This window comes from Papio anubis, chromosome 2 (assembly GCF_008728515.1).
Source record: "Papio anubis isolate 15944 chromosome 2, Panubis1.0, whole genome shotgun sequence".
Taxonomy (NCBI): Eukaryota; Metazoa; Chordata; class Mammalia; order Primates; family Cercopithecidae; genus Papio; species Papio anubis.
In genome coordinates, this window is record NC_044977.1 from 27,438,487 (window position 1) to 27,450,754 (window position 12,268).

The 12,268-nt window shown below is 38.7% G+C and overlaps 1 protein-coding gene across 15 annotated transcripts in view; it reads left to right on the top strand.

Moving 5' to 3' along the window:
* The window catches only part of BBX (BBX high mobility group box domain containing), a 274,443-nt gene that overhangs the window by 168,286 nt on the left and 93,889 nt on the right, over nt 1-12,268 (top strand). For all 15 annotated transcript variants that reach the window (XM_009199573.4, XM_009199592.4, XM_017955102.3 and 12 more), the window contains one exon: nt 6,161-6,331. In XM_009199573.4, coding sequence (XP_009197837.1) covers nt 6,170-6,331 — 162 coding nt within the window. In that variant the 5' untranslated portion in view covers nt 6,161-6,169. Of the gene's footprint in view, nt 1-6,160; nt 6,332-12,268 lie in introns of those variants that run through there.

The window sequence follows — 12,268 nt, forward strand, 5'->3', positions numbered from 1 at the left end:
CTTTTGTGGACGTGGAGATGTCTTAGTCCATTTTATGTTGCTATAACAATACCACAAACTGGGTAATCTATAATGAACAAAAATTTATTTGGCTCACAGTTCTGGAGACTGGGAAGTGCAAGAGCATGGGGCCAATATTTGGGGAAGGCTTTTGTGTTTCATTATTCCATGGCAGAAGAGCAAGAGACGGTAAGAGTAAGAAGGGGCCAAACTTGCTTTAATAACAAACCCACTCTGGTGATGACTAATTCACTCCCACAATCACAACATTAATCCATTCATGAGGGCAGATCCCCCATGACCTCATCGCCTCTTATTAGGTCCTACCTCCCAACACCGTTGCACTGGGAATTAACTTTGGAGGACACATTTCAACCAAAGCGGAGTACAGGGGAGTTGTCAAAACACTCTAAGTGCTTGACCTAACAAAGTCAAGTGCAGCCAAAGCTCATAGCAGAGTGATAGACTTTGACTTAGGGCTTTCAGATAAAAGAAGAGATATTTGACCTGGGTCTTGGAGGATGAGAAGGACTTTAAGAGAAAATGGGAGACTTTTAAGGTGAGAAGGAGGAAGGCTTCAAATTTGGAGTATTTGCTGTCTTCTGTGGTAGCAGGATCCCTTGAAAGATTGAAAGCAAGGTGTGACTTGAAAGTCCCAGAACTCTTTAGAAAGAATGAAAGCAGGCGGGTCCAATTTGTGTGGAAGTACTAGAGTTTCCACGATGTTACAGTGTCTTTGGGCTGGTTTTTCCTCTCCTCCATAGACTGGAGAAGGCTGTGAAGTTTTGTAGTCCTAGTTGGACCCAGAAGAGGCCCTGTTTGTGGTTAGAATATGTAGTTGTCTAGCAGTGGTATTTAATGGGCCTCCCATATATACTCTCCTGTTTCACTGGGCATGAATTTTAATGACCGGGATTTGAGTGGAATTTCATTGGACTTTTAGGAAACAATTTAAAATACTACTGTGACACAGTTCAGTGTATACTAATGTTTTAAAGATTGAGGTGTAACTGATTGCCTAAATTGTAAGACAAGACAATAGACGAGAGGATCTTATTCGCAAAATTTATGATGGTGCCAAGGCACTGTTTCTGACTGTGTATCACTCAGACGAAGGAAACTCTCCATCTTATCAGTTTCTGAGGCTGCAGAGTACATCATCTGGGCAGCATATGGACTGCCATCAAATGGGAGGCATCTGTGCTCCCTTTTGAATAGCATCTTAGGATGAGTTTAAGTAAGCAGATGCTGCCTGTTAAACCCATGCTCCCCAGTCTAAAAAGCTTGTTGAGTAAAGGGGGGATTTGCCAACAGTGAACGGGAATCTTCTAGACACTGTGCTGGGTATTACATATGTGTTCTCACAGTAGAGCTATTATTTAATTTTCACATGAGGAAATATCAGCACAGGTATTAACTTTCCCTTTCCAACAGGTAGTTTGTGGTAGAGGCAGGATTCCAAAGGAAGCCTATCAGGCTGCAGTGTCCTTTTTTATTATTATTCTTCTTTTAATAAGTATGGCATTTGCTTTGTACTGTTTCCTTCTAAAATCTTTCTTCTTTAAGCTTCTCATGAAGTCCGACCTCAGTAAAGGTCCTTCATGAATGGGCTTGCTACTTTTTTTTTTTTTTTTTTTTTTTGATTCAGAGTCTAACTCTTTTGCCAGGCTGGAGTACAGTGGCGTGATCTTGGCTCACTGCAACCTCTGCCTCCCGGGTTCAAGTGATTCTCCTGCCTCAGCCTCCCGAGTAGCTGGGACTACAGGTGCACGCCACCACCAACCAGCTAATTGTTGTATTGTTAGTAGAGACAGGGTTTCACCATGTTGGCCGGAATGGCACGATCTCTTAACCTCATGATTCACCCGCCTTGGCCTCCCAAAGTGCTGGGAGTTTACAGACATGAGCCACCACGCTCGGCTCAGGCTTGCTACATTTGAAGAATATGATTAAATGAAGTTTTTCCTAATTTGTCAGTTTACATTGAATTCAGTAGAGGATGTCTATTTAGGGTCACCTGTCCTGCCATACCTAGAAAGGGGGCGAAGGGGGGACACGTGAGTTCGTTTGTTTTCACCAGGTACATGTTGGTAGGTGTTTTAGATCATCATTTGACAGTCTCAGCACCATAATTTGATGATATTTAGTTTTTCAAATACAGAGTCCATTGATAGTTAAATAACCTGATTTCAATGATTCTAAAATTGCAGTGCAGAATGGAAGAAGAACTCCTTTTGAATGAAGTTCAACATTTGCTTCATTTACAGCATATAGATTGTTAGCTTAATTTCCTCTTGTCCTAAGACCAAGAAACCAAACTTTAAAATGTGTGGGCTTTTTAGTGGCAAAATAATTACAAGATTAGTCCTCTGTCCCTTTAAAAATTAACAATTTCACCTCCTCCTCATTGTTGAAGTAAGATGAGTGATAACATTGTCTCAAAATTATGCTTTCTTTGCCCTTGTCTTTCCCACTTTTTAAAATCTTTTTAAAATTATTCTCTCTTGCTCTCTCATTACTTCTGAATCATAATCAGGAACATCATTTCCCTTCACTGTTTTGCATTCTTTCAATAATTTGAAAATAGATCCATACAGAATTAAGAACAAATTAGATAACTATGAATTATTAAAGTGCACAGTTTATACTTTGAGGTATTTCATAGTTATTAGATCAATTATGGTACATTTTTCTTGATTATTTCATCTGAGGTATACTATTTCCAATTCACTTACTGTTTTATTCATCTTCCATACCTGCTAAAAGTGTACCTACTTTGTTCCAGGCCCTGTCCTAGGGATTGCCAGCCTCATTTCTCCACAAGCCTGTGCATCTGGTGGTTCTCAGACATCACATGCCACCTTCGTCTGTGTGTCTGAGTTGTGCACAGTTTTCAATTCCCTTTCTTTCCCACTTAGAAAAGAATATCTAAATTCAGGAAAGTGTAAGAAATTGTAGTTAATCTTGAAGCTATCTTAGAGAATATAAATAGTGAGTCATCATCACAATTTGGCGCAGAATTTTGTATCATTGTTTCTGACAGTCCTCACAACTAACTGGTCTTGATCTGATGTGCTAGGATGTTTCTGAGCATATAAGTATAGTCTCGGAACATTAAAAAAAAGGCCTAGCAATGGAGGTATGATGTATCTAAATAATTACAATTCGTGGGAAAATGTGGTAAGTGCCGTTAGCAATGTAAAGTCTTTCTAATGTATTTCTGGGTGACAAAGATTAATTTCTGGAGTATCAGAAAAGGCATTTTCTCCAAAGTGGTATATGAGCTACGTGGAAAAACTTAGAAGTGAGAGAGGACTGAATGCGATTATTTTGAACCCAGAAAGAAGCCACATATTCCCCTCATTAATTTGATTCTTCAGATCCTGTTTTCTCTTTGAATATTGAAATTTTATATATATATATATACACACACACACAAAGGTACATACCCACACATATATACATTCACACATAATTAAATAACAATTTAATTCAAAATTTTGGGGGCTAAAGATGTATTTTTCTCTTGTCATTGGCAATCGTTTTACCCTCTCCAGTTGATAGAAACTGCCTTACTTACAGTTTCCCGCTGATTTCTTTTACTATTTAAAATATTAGACCCTCAAATGGGTTTTACTACCGCTCAAGCAACTCATCCTGAAGTGATTACTATGCTACAGAAATAACCGTTTCCTCTTCTCTCTACATAACATTGGCATTTCTGGAAATTGGGTTACCTGTGCCAATTTTTATTTGTAGATACAATGGGAATTGTTAAATGGTCTATCAATTCACAAGGTGTCTTCTCTTATTAAGAGCACACCAGATACCTAATTCCATTTAGTTTTTGGTAACTTCTTATATTCTTGAGTCAGCCACACAAGTAATTCAATTGTAATTCGCACAAGTAATCACACAAGTAATCCAGCATGAGTTTCTTGCTAAGAAAGCCACAAGAGCATGTTTTTCTTTTCCTCCTTTCTTTTTCTTGACTGCAATAGTTTTTAATAAATTAATTCACACAAGTAATTCACACAAGTAATCCAGCATGAGTTTCTTGCTAAGAAAGCCACAAGAGCATGTTTATCTTTTCCTCCTTTCTTTTTCTTGACTGGAATAGCTTTTAATAAATTAATGATGGCTGGGCGCGATGGCTCACGCCTGTAATCCCAGCACTTTGGGAGGCCTAGGCGGGCGGATCACAAGATCACGAGTTAGAGACCAGCCTGGCCAATATGGTGAAACCCCGTCTCTACTAAAAATACAAAAATTAGCTGGGTGTGGTCGTGGGCGCTTGTAGTCCCAGCTACTCAGGAGGCTGAGGCAGAAGAATCGCTTGAACCTGGGAGGTAGAGGTTGCAGTGAGCCAAGATTGCGCCACTGCACTCCAGCCTGGGCAACCGAGTGAGATTGTCTCAAAAAAAAAAAAAAAAAAAAAAAAATTAATGAGAACTTTTGTTAAAAATGAAGGTTTTTTAGAAAATGATTTTATTAAAATGAGGAATTTTATTGTAGCACAATAATCGCTTCATCAGTAGTAGACTCAGTAAATTGTGGTACATTCATTTTTAGAATATTACACAATTATTTTTAAATTAGAACAATCAGCATGTATTGACCTAGATAGAAGAGTATGATATATGCAGCTTAAATTTTTTAATGGCTGTTTATTGATATATTTGTATATTTAAAAAGATGTAGAATGATATAGTCCCTAAGGACATTGAAATTGGTCAAAGTAGTTGGAGGGAGGTTATTAACAGAAGATAATCCAGAAATAGACTCGTATACATGTGATAATTTAATGTAGCACAGAAGGAATAGTGAAAAGCTGGATTATTTAATAAATGGTATTGGTATAGTTGGCTATTTTTTAAAAAAGAATAAGCTAGATCCTTACCTCACTTACTTTATTAAAATGAATCCCAGATTGATCAAGTATTTAAATGTTTAAGTTGAAGTTGTACAAGTTCTAGGAGAAAACATTGGTGAATATTTGTTTGAAGTAAGACCTAGGCATGACCCAGAATCCAGAAACAAGGCAGACAGATAAATGTGCCTGTATCATATTCTCTGAATGGCTTGAGAACTACATGAATCTTTATATTATGTGTTCATCAATCCTAGTTTCTGTTTTAATATGATGTTAAAAGTTTAATGGTATCACTTCTCAAGCATTTGGACTAATGCAAACATAGTGAGCAAATAGGCTGCTACTTGGTGATTTTAGCAACTGTACTTATGTTTGTATTGTCAGCATTCATGAACCATTTAAACCGATGGCATTTAATTGTATTGTTTGAGTTTTTCCATGACAGTAATTTCTGTTTTAACATTACTTTGAATGAATGAATGAGAAGTAACATCAGAAAAAAAGTTGTGAGAAAACATACAGGAAACTAACATGCAGTTCCCTCTGGACCATGGTGCGGGACATGATGGAGAGGGCAAACCTCATTTTATGCGATTTTCACCTGTTTAATAGAAATATGTATTGCTTTTCTCAAGGAAAAGAACTATTTTTTACATCATTGAAAAGTAATTCAGAGTATTAGGCTTCTAAACGATTTTTGTCACGTTGATAGCTTGGCCATTTCTTAGCTTAGCCAACTGCCCAAATCTAAAACTTTGGATTCTTACAAATTACTCATTTTATTTAGTAATGTTATAAGCACAGATTTAACATGGTATAGAATGCAAAATACATGTAAATTGTTATAGTAAAATAGCCATCAGAGAATGCCTGGGGGGCAAGTCCCTGTGAACTCTTTAACTCTCTTGGGAGGCATCCGTCGTGTTCTTCTGATGGGAAATTGAGAAATGCTTCCCTGAGTAAATACACACAAGTGAAGGTAACTGGTAATATTCTTAAGCTTACTGGGGTTTTAGGTTCTGAAGCTGTGTAGCGGAGGGAAGTAGATTTCACAAAAGGCAAATTTTATTAGCTCCATTTGGCCCGCTAAGATGAATGTTTCATTATGTATTTTGGATTCCCACTGAGTCCAGTAAATGAGCTAGTAGATAGTTTAGTCATTAAAATTATAATTAATACTAAGGGAGCTAAATAAACTAATTTTAATCAAATTTACTTTGATTTATCTCAGTGTCTCTCTTTCTCTCCCTGTCTCCCTGTTTCTGTCTCTCTCTCTTCCTATTACAGGTCACAGTAATGAAAGGCAGTAATAGAAATAAGGATCATTCAGCAGAAGGAGAAGGGGTTGGAAAACGACCAAAACGAAAGTGTCTTCAGTGGCATCCATTGCTAGCAAAGAAACTTCTTGATTTTTCAGAAGAGGAAGAAGAGGAAGACGAAGAGGAGGATATTGACAAGGTAAGTCCTATATTTACTGTAGAAGTTTCGAGTTTATTAGAGCAAATCATAATATTCTAGAAACAATAGTGAACATGAATGATATTACAAAAGATGTGTTTCCAAAAGCCTGTATAGCTTGAATCCTGTTCAATTACTTAGTGTACATTTTTATTCCAATTCTTGATTGCTCTTGAAGTATTTGTACTTCCTAATAATGTAGACTGAGACACAGCCTTTTAAATACTATTTTTGTCACCTAACCAATGATTTGTGAGTAATATTCAAATACATTGAGATGGGGATGTTCCTAAAACTTGATGTGCTCATCTGACATTCTACCCTTTGGCTTTTCTGGCCTCTCTGTCTTGGCTTCTGGCCTCGCCCTGCCACCCTTGGCAGTCTTAGAACTGCTCTGTTTGTCTCTATCCCTGGCGTTCATAGCTTCTGGCTTCACTTGCCCCCAGTCTTTGTAATGACTCATTCCTCCTAGTCCTCTTCTCTGGAATCAGGCCTCAGCAGCTGGCTCTCAGTCACATAGCCATGCAGGTGACTTAAGAAATCATCTCGGCCAGGCACGGTGGCTCACACCTGTAATCCCAGCGGTTCGGGAGGCCGAGGCGGGCAGATCACGAGGTCAGGAGATCAAGACCATCCTTGCTAACACGGTGAAACCTTGTATCTACTAAGAATACAAAAAAACTAGCTGGGCGTGGCAGTGTGTGCCGGTAGTCCCAGCTACTCGGGAGGCTGAGGCAGAGAATGGAGTGAAGCCGGGAGGCGGAACTTACAGTGAGCCGAGATCGCACCACTGCACTCCAGCCTGGGTGACAGAACAAGACTCTGTCTCAAAAAAAAAAAAAAAAAGAAATCATCTCAAGTGTTTGTCGCACCCAACACATTCAAAGTCAAAGGATTTTCTTCATGGCGCTTATTGCTATTTGCCGTGTATTTAGCTGTATACTTCTTTATGTATGTCTTCTCTCAGACCAGAATAGAAACTCAGTATAAAAACAGGGGCGTTGGCTGTCTCGTCCTTTCCTCTTGCCTCAGAACCAAGAATGGTGCCTGGCACATAGTAGGTATTAAATATAGATGTATGCTGAATGAAATAATAAATAAGTACATATTTTGTGTCACTACAAATTTTATAAACATGTTTTTAATATTTTTCAGGCCTTCAACATCCATTCAGTCTCTTCTTGGCTTTCAGCAGGAATTAAAAACATTTTTCCTCTTTTTCAGATATCACCTGGATACCCTCTAAAGCCTCTCTTACTGGTGACCTTTTCTCCTTTTTCACAGAGAAAATAGAGGCCACCAGAAGTTACTCTTTTAGCTTCTTGTACACACCTCTGTAATTGTCTCACTCCTTGCTAATCTTTCCTTCCGCTTTTCCTGTTTCAGAGAAATAGGTTTTATTCTTCTTACTTGAGGGTATTATCGAGCTTATTCTTAGTTTCATTTTTTAAACACATTTGCATGTGTTGATCACTTGTTCATTGAAGCAGTCTCCTGTTTCTGTGAGGGCACCCACTCCTGTTTCTCTTTCTTCTTTCCTTTGGCCACCCACACGTGTTTCTATTTATCCTTTCTTTTTCTTTTTTGAGATAGGGTCTCACTCTGTTGCCCAGGCTAGAGTGCAGTGGCACCATTTCAGCTCACTGCAGCCTCCATCCACTTCCCGGGCTCAAGCAGTCTTCCCACCTCAGCTCCCTGAATAGTTGGGACCACAGGCACACACCACTAAGCCCAGCTAATTTTGTTTATATTTTGTGAAGTCAGGGTCTCACTATGTTGCCCAGACTGGTTTGGAACTCATGGCTTCAAGCAATCCTCCCTTCTCAACCTTTCAAAGTGCTGAGATTATAGCATGAGCCACCATGTCTGGCCCCTCTTTCTATTTCTACCTTCCCCATTGTTCCTTCCCAGTTTCTTTCAGTTAATGTCCCTGCATTATTTTCCCCTCAAATGATGATGTTCTCTGGGCCTCCAATCTTAATTTCTATCTCCATCCTGGGCTTTTCTTCTGAACTCTGGACTCATATTTCTATTTACTTGGCATATCCATTTAGATATCAACTAGGAATCTCAGTTTGAATGAATTCAAAACTAAGCTTTTGCTTTTCTTCTCCCAACCTTCTCCTGCATCTTCCCTTTCGCAGTAAAGCGCAACTGCAACATTCCAGTTTGTCAGACCTGAGACCTTGTAGTTCGTACTTTACTGCTTTATTTTGCTCGAACTTCACATCCATCCGTTAGCAAATCCTCTCAGACTCTACCTTCAAAATACGTTCACCGTTTTGTTGCCCTTTTAACAGTTCCTTCATGTACCACCTTGATCCAAGCCACCACCATTTCTAGCAGCGATTATTGTATCTACCTCTCTCTCTCCCAGCCTCTGCTCATGCCCTTCTGCGGTCCATTCTCAACAAAGTAGCCAGAGGAGTCCCTTCAAAATGTAAGGCCAGTTGTGCTGCTCCTGTTTCTATGAGGTCACAGGCTCTGTGCTTACTGCTGTCTGTGCTCACTGTGTGCTCACAGCACCTAGTAGAGTGGCTGGCTCATAGCAGGAACCCAGTAAATATTTATTGGGGGAAGGATTAAAGTCATTGAGTCCCCTTCTCTTTTCACTCACACTCAGTGATCTAGTCCATACTTTTAGTCTTAGCACCTTCTGTTTATTGGCATCTCATTGTTATCCTGCAGACATAGGTATCCACACAGCATTCCCCATAGCCACTTCAAATTCAGCCTGCCTAGCACTGATCTCTGCACTCCACCAGGCCTGATTTCTCTCGTTTGAGAATAAGTTTTTTTGTTGTTGTATATGAAGAAACTTTGCCACCCAAGCTAGAATCACTCTTCCTTTTTCTGCCTTCAGATCCAATTAGTTACCAGCCACTCTTGGTTCTGCCTCATAAATATTGTCCCTGTTCTCACTTCTCTGTTCCCATTACTGCTGTCTAGATTTCAGCCCTATCCCTTTTTTGCCTGGACAGCTGGGATAAATTTTTAACTGGGTTCTCTAGTTTGGGTTGCTTCTAGTTTTACTTTTAAAATTTATGCTGTTGTTAGAAGTTATCTCCTTAAAATTACAATCTAATGATGCCCCTCCACTGCTTAAAATCACTCATGGCTCTCCATTACGTCGATCCAGCTGTGGGGACTAGTGTTGATTTTTCTTAGAAAATATTAATGAGCTCCTGGGGAAAGAAAAGTAAGTTCTAAACTCTAAGACAGTTTTTATTTCTATTTTGTTATTCATATATTTATATATTTGCTTTTTGATTAATAATTACATTAAATAGCAATTAAAACATTTTTCAATGTTCATAGTTGGCAGAATAAAAAGTTGACAAACTGTGTCAAATCACATGTTTTTATTGGTCCATATAGTTCCAAACTACTGGTTTACATGATCAAAAGCATGCGTGTAAATATGGCAGAGCACATTCTTCCTGAAGTGCGCAGATCATCTTCTGCATCCTTGTCTCGCAAAGCCCTGTTCTCTTTTACATACCAGTATTGTTGAACTGCAAGTTGATGTTCAGATAAACCAGCAAGCCTTAATACCTGTTGGTTCCCCATGTCTCTCCATTGACGACCTGACACATTCTGATTTGTTTCTCCTTTTTTTAATTAAAAAAAAAATTTTTTTTTCTTTCTTTCTTTTTCTTTCTTTTTTTTTTTTTGAGACAGAGTCTGGCTCTGTCACCCAGGCTGGAGTGCAGTAGTGCGATCTTGGCTCACTGTAGCCTCCTCCTCCCAGGTTCAGGTGATTCTCTTGCCTCAGCCTCCAGAGTAGCTGGGATTACAGGTGTCCGCCACCACACCCAGCTAACTTTTGTATTTTTAGTAGAGACTGGGTTTCACGATGTCGCTCTAACCGGTCTTGAACTCCTGACTTCAGGTGATCCACAGCCCCCATTGACCTCCCAAAGTGCTGAGATTAGAGCCACCACACCTGGCCTGATTTGCTTCTCAAAATTTAGCTCGGGCAACCTTTTCCAGGGAGGCCTTCTTGCACTTCTTCCCGTCCACCAGTGCTTTGTTACGTTGCTGGTTTCTTGTCGCAGTCAGCATACTGCTTTTAAATTTATGTTTGTATGTTTTTCTCCCTCCCAAAACATGAGGTCCTTTGTCCATCTGTTACATGCTGAATTTTATAATTTAGTAACTGAATGAAAAGTTACTCTTTTCTGAAGGGTGGAAATATAATTGCTTCTTCATCTTATATATTAATAGTACACTTTTTAGTTTTTCTTAGCTTCCTAGTTTCAGAATGCTAAATAAAACTCCCTTGAAAAATGCAAATTATTGTTACTATTATATACATAATGAGGAAGATAAATATGTAGCCTTCACCCCCAATAATAATTCCTAACATATCTCCAGATTAGATGGCTGTAACCTCAAGATTTTTTCTGTACTCTTTGTGTTTGGAGGTAATTAATGATTAATTGATTGCATTTGCAATACTTAATGGCAAAAGATTTTTTTTTTTTTTTTTTGAGACAGAGTCTTGCTCTGTCACCAGGCTGGAGTGTAGTGGCACAATCTTGGCTCACTGCAACCTCCGCCTCCTGGGTTCAAGCAATTCTCCTGCCTCAGCCTCCCAAGTAGCTGGGACTACAGGCACGTGCCACCACTCCCAGCTAATTTTTGAATTTTTAGGAGAGATAGGGCTTCACCATGTTGGCCAGGATTATCTCAATCTCTTGACCTCATGATCCTCCCACCTTGGCCTCCCAAAGTGCTGGGATTACAGGCGTGAACCACTTGCCTGGCCAAGACTTTTTAAAAATACCAGTTGGATTAAGCAGGTGATTAGTCCTAAAGTATCTGCTTGTAACAATTGCCCAATAAACATTGTAATAAAAGAACATGGTTGCCTTACAGTTGTGGTTCTCAAAGAGTGTTCCTCAAACCAGTAATATCAGCATCACCTAGAAACTTGTTAGAGATACAAATTCTCAGGACCCGCTCCATACCTCAGAATCGGAAATTCTGGGAATGGGACTTAGCTGTGTTTTAACAGAACCTCCAGGGATTCCAGTGCATACTCAAGTTCAAGAATTAACCACTCTACTGCATAATGCAGGCTAATGGTTACAAGTTGCATATCCCTAATCCGAAAATTCGAAACACTTCTGGTCCCAAGCATTTTAGATAAGGGATACTTAACCTGCAATGTGTCCTGCTTGATTTTAATTTTGAAACCAGAAATTAAGGAAATGGGCTTAGTAAACATTGTGAACTTCCGTTTATAGTTACATTGTTTCTAAGAAACATTATAGAATCATTTTAGCCTTATAAAATATTTTATAATCATAATATGTTCTGAGATTCTGTAATCAGAGATGTGCTTTAAGAAAGTTAACCTGGCAGCCATATGCAAGAAGTATTGTAAAGAAGATGAAAAACGGGAAGACTAGGCATAGGCCAAAGTGGTACTAGGGCAGTGGGAATGAGAATTACCCAGATGGAATGGACAGATTCGGAGCTTTGTGGAAGTCGTTGAAGACCTTTAACAATGATTGAATGAAGTGTAGGAAAAAAGAGTATTCAAAATTGATTTTGAATATTTAAGCCTAGAGGAGTTTATTCCTATCACCAGAGCATTTCACTAAACAAGAAAGCTTGAAATTTACAAGTTTGAAGATTTATTGTATAGTTCTTCTTTCAAATAATCATATTAAATATCGATTTTGATTTTTGTATACTACAAGACTCTACTTGTGATACTTGCAGAAACATTGAGTAGTCTGTATTACCTTTTTATTTCTTACTTTCATGATAAATATTGTCATATTATTAGCTGTAGAAAAAGACACTTTTCAAAGCAGAGAAAGACACAGCTACTATTCATATATTTTATGTGGATATTGTTAATCTTGATACCCATTAACCATAGAATGGGTTTATTCATTCAACAATTAGTTAAGTATTAATATT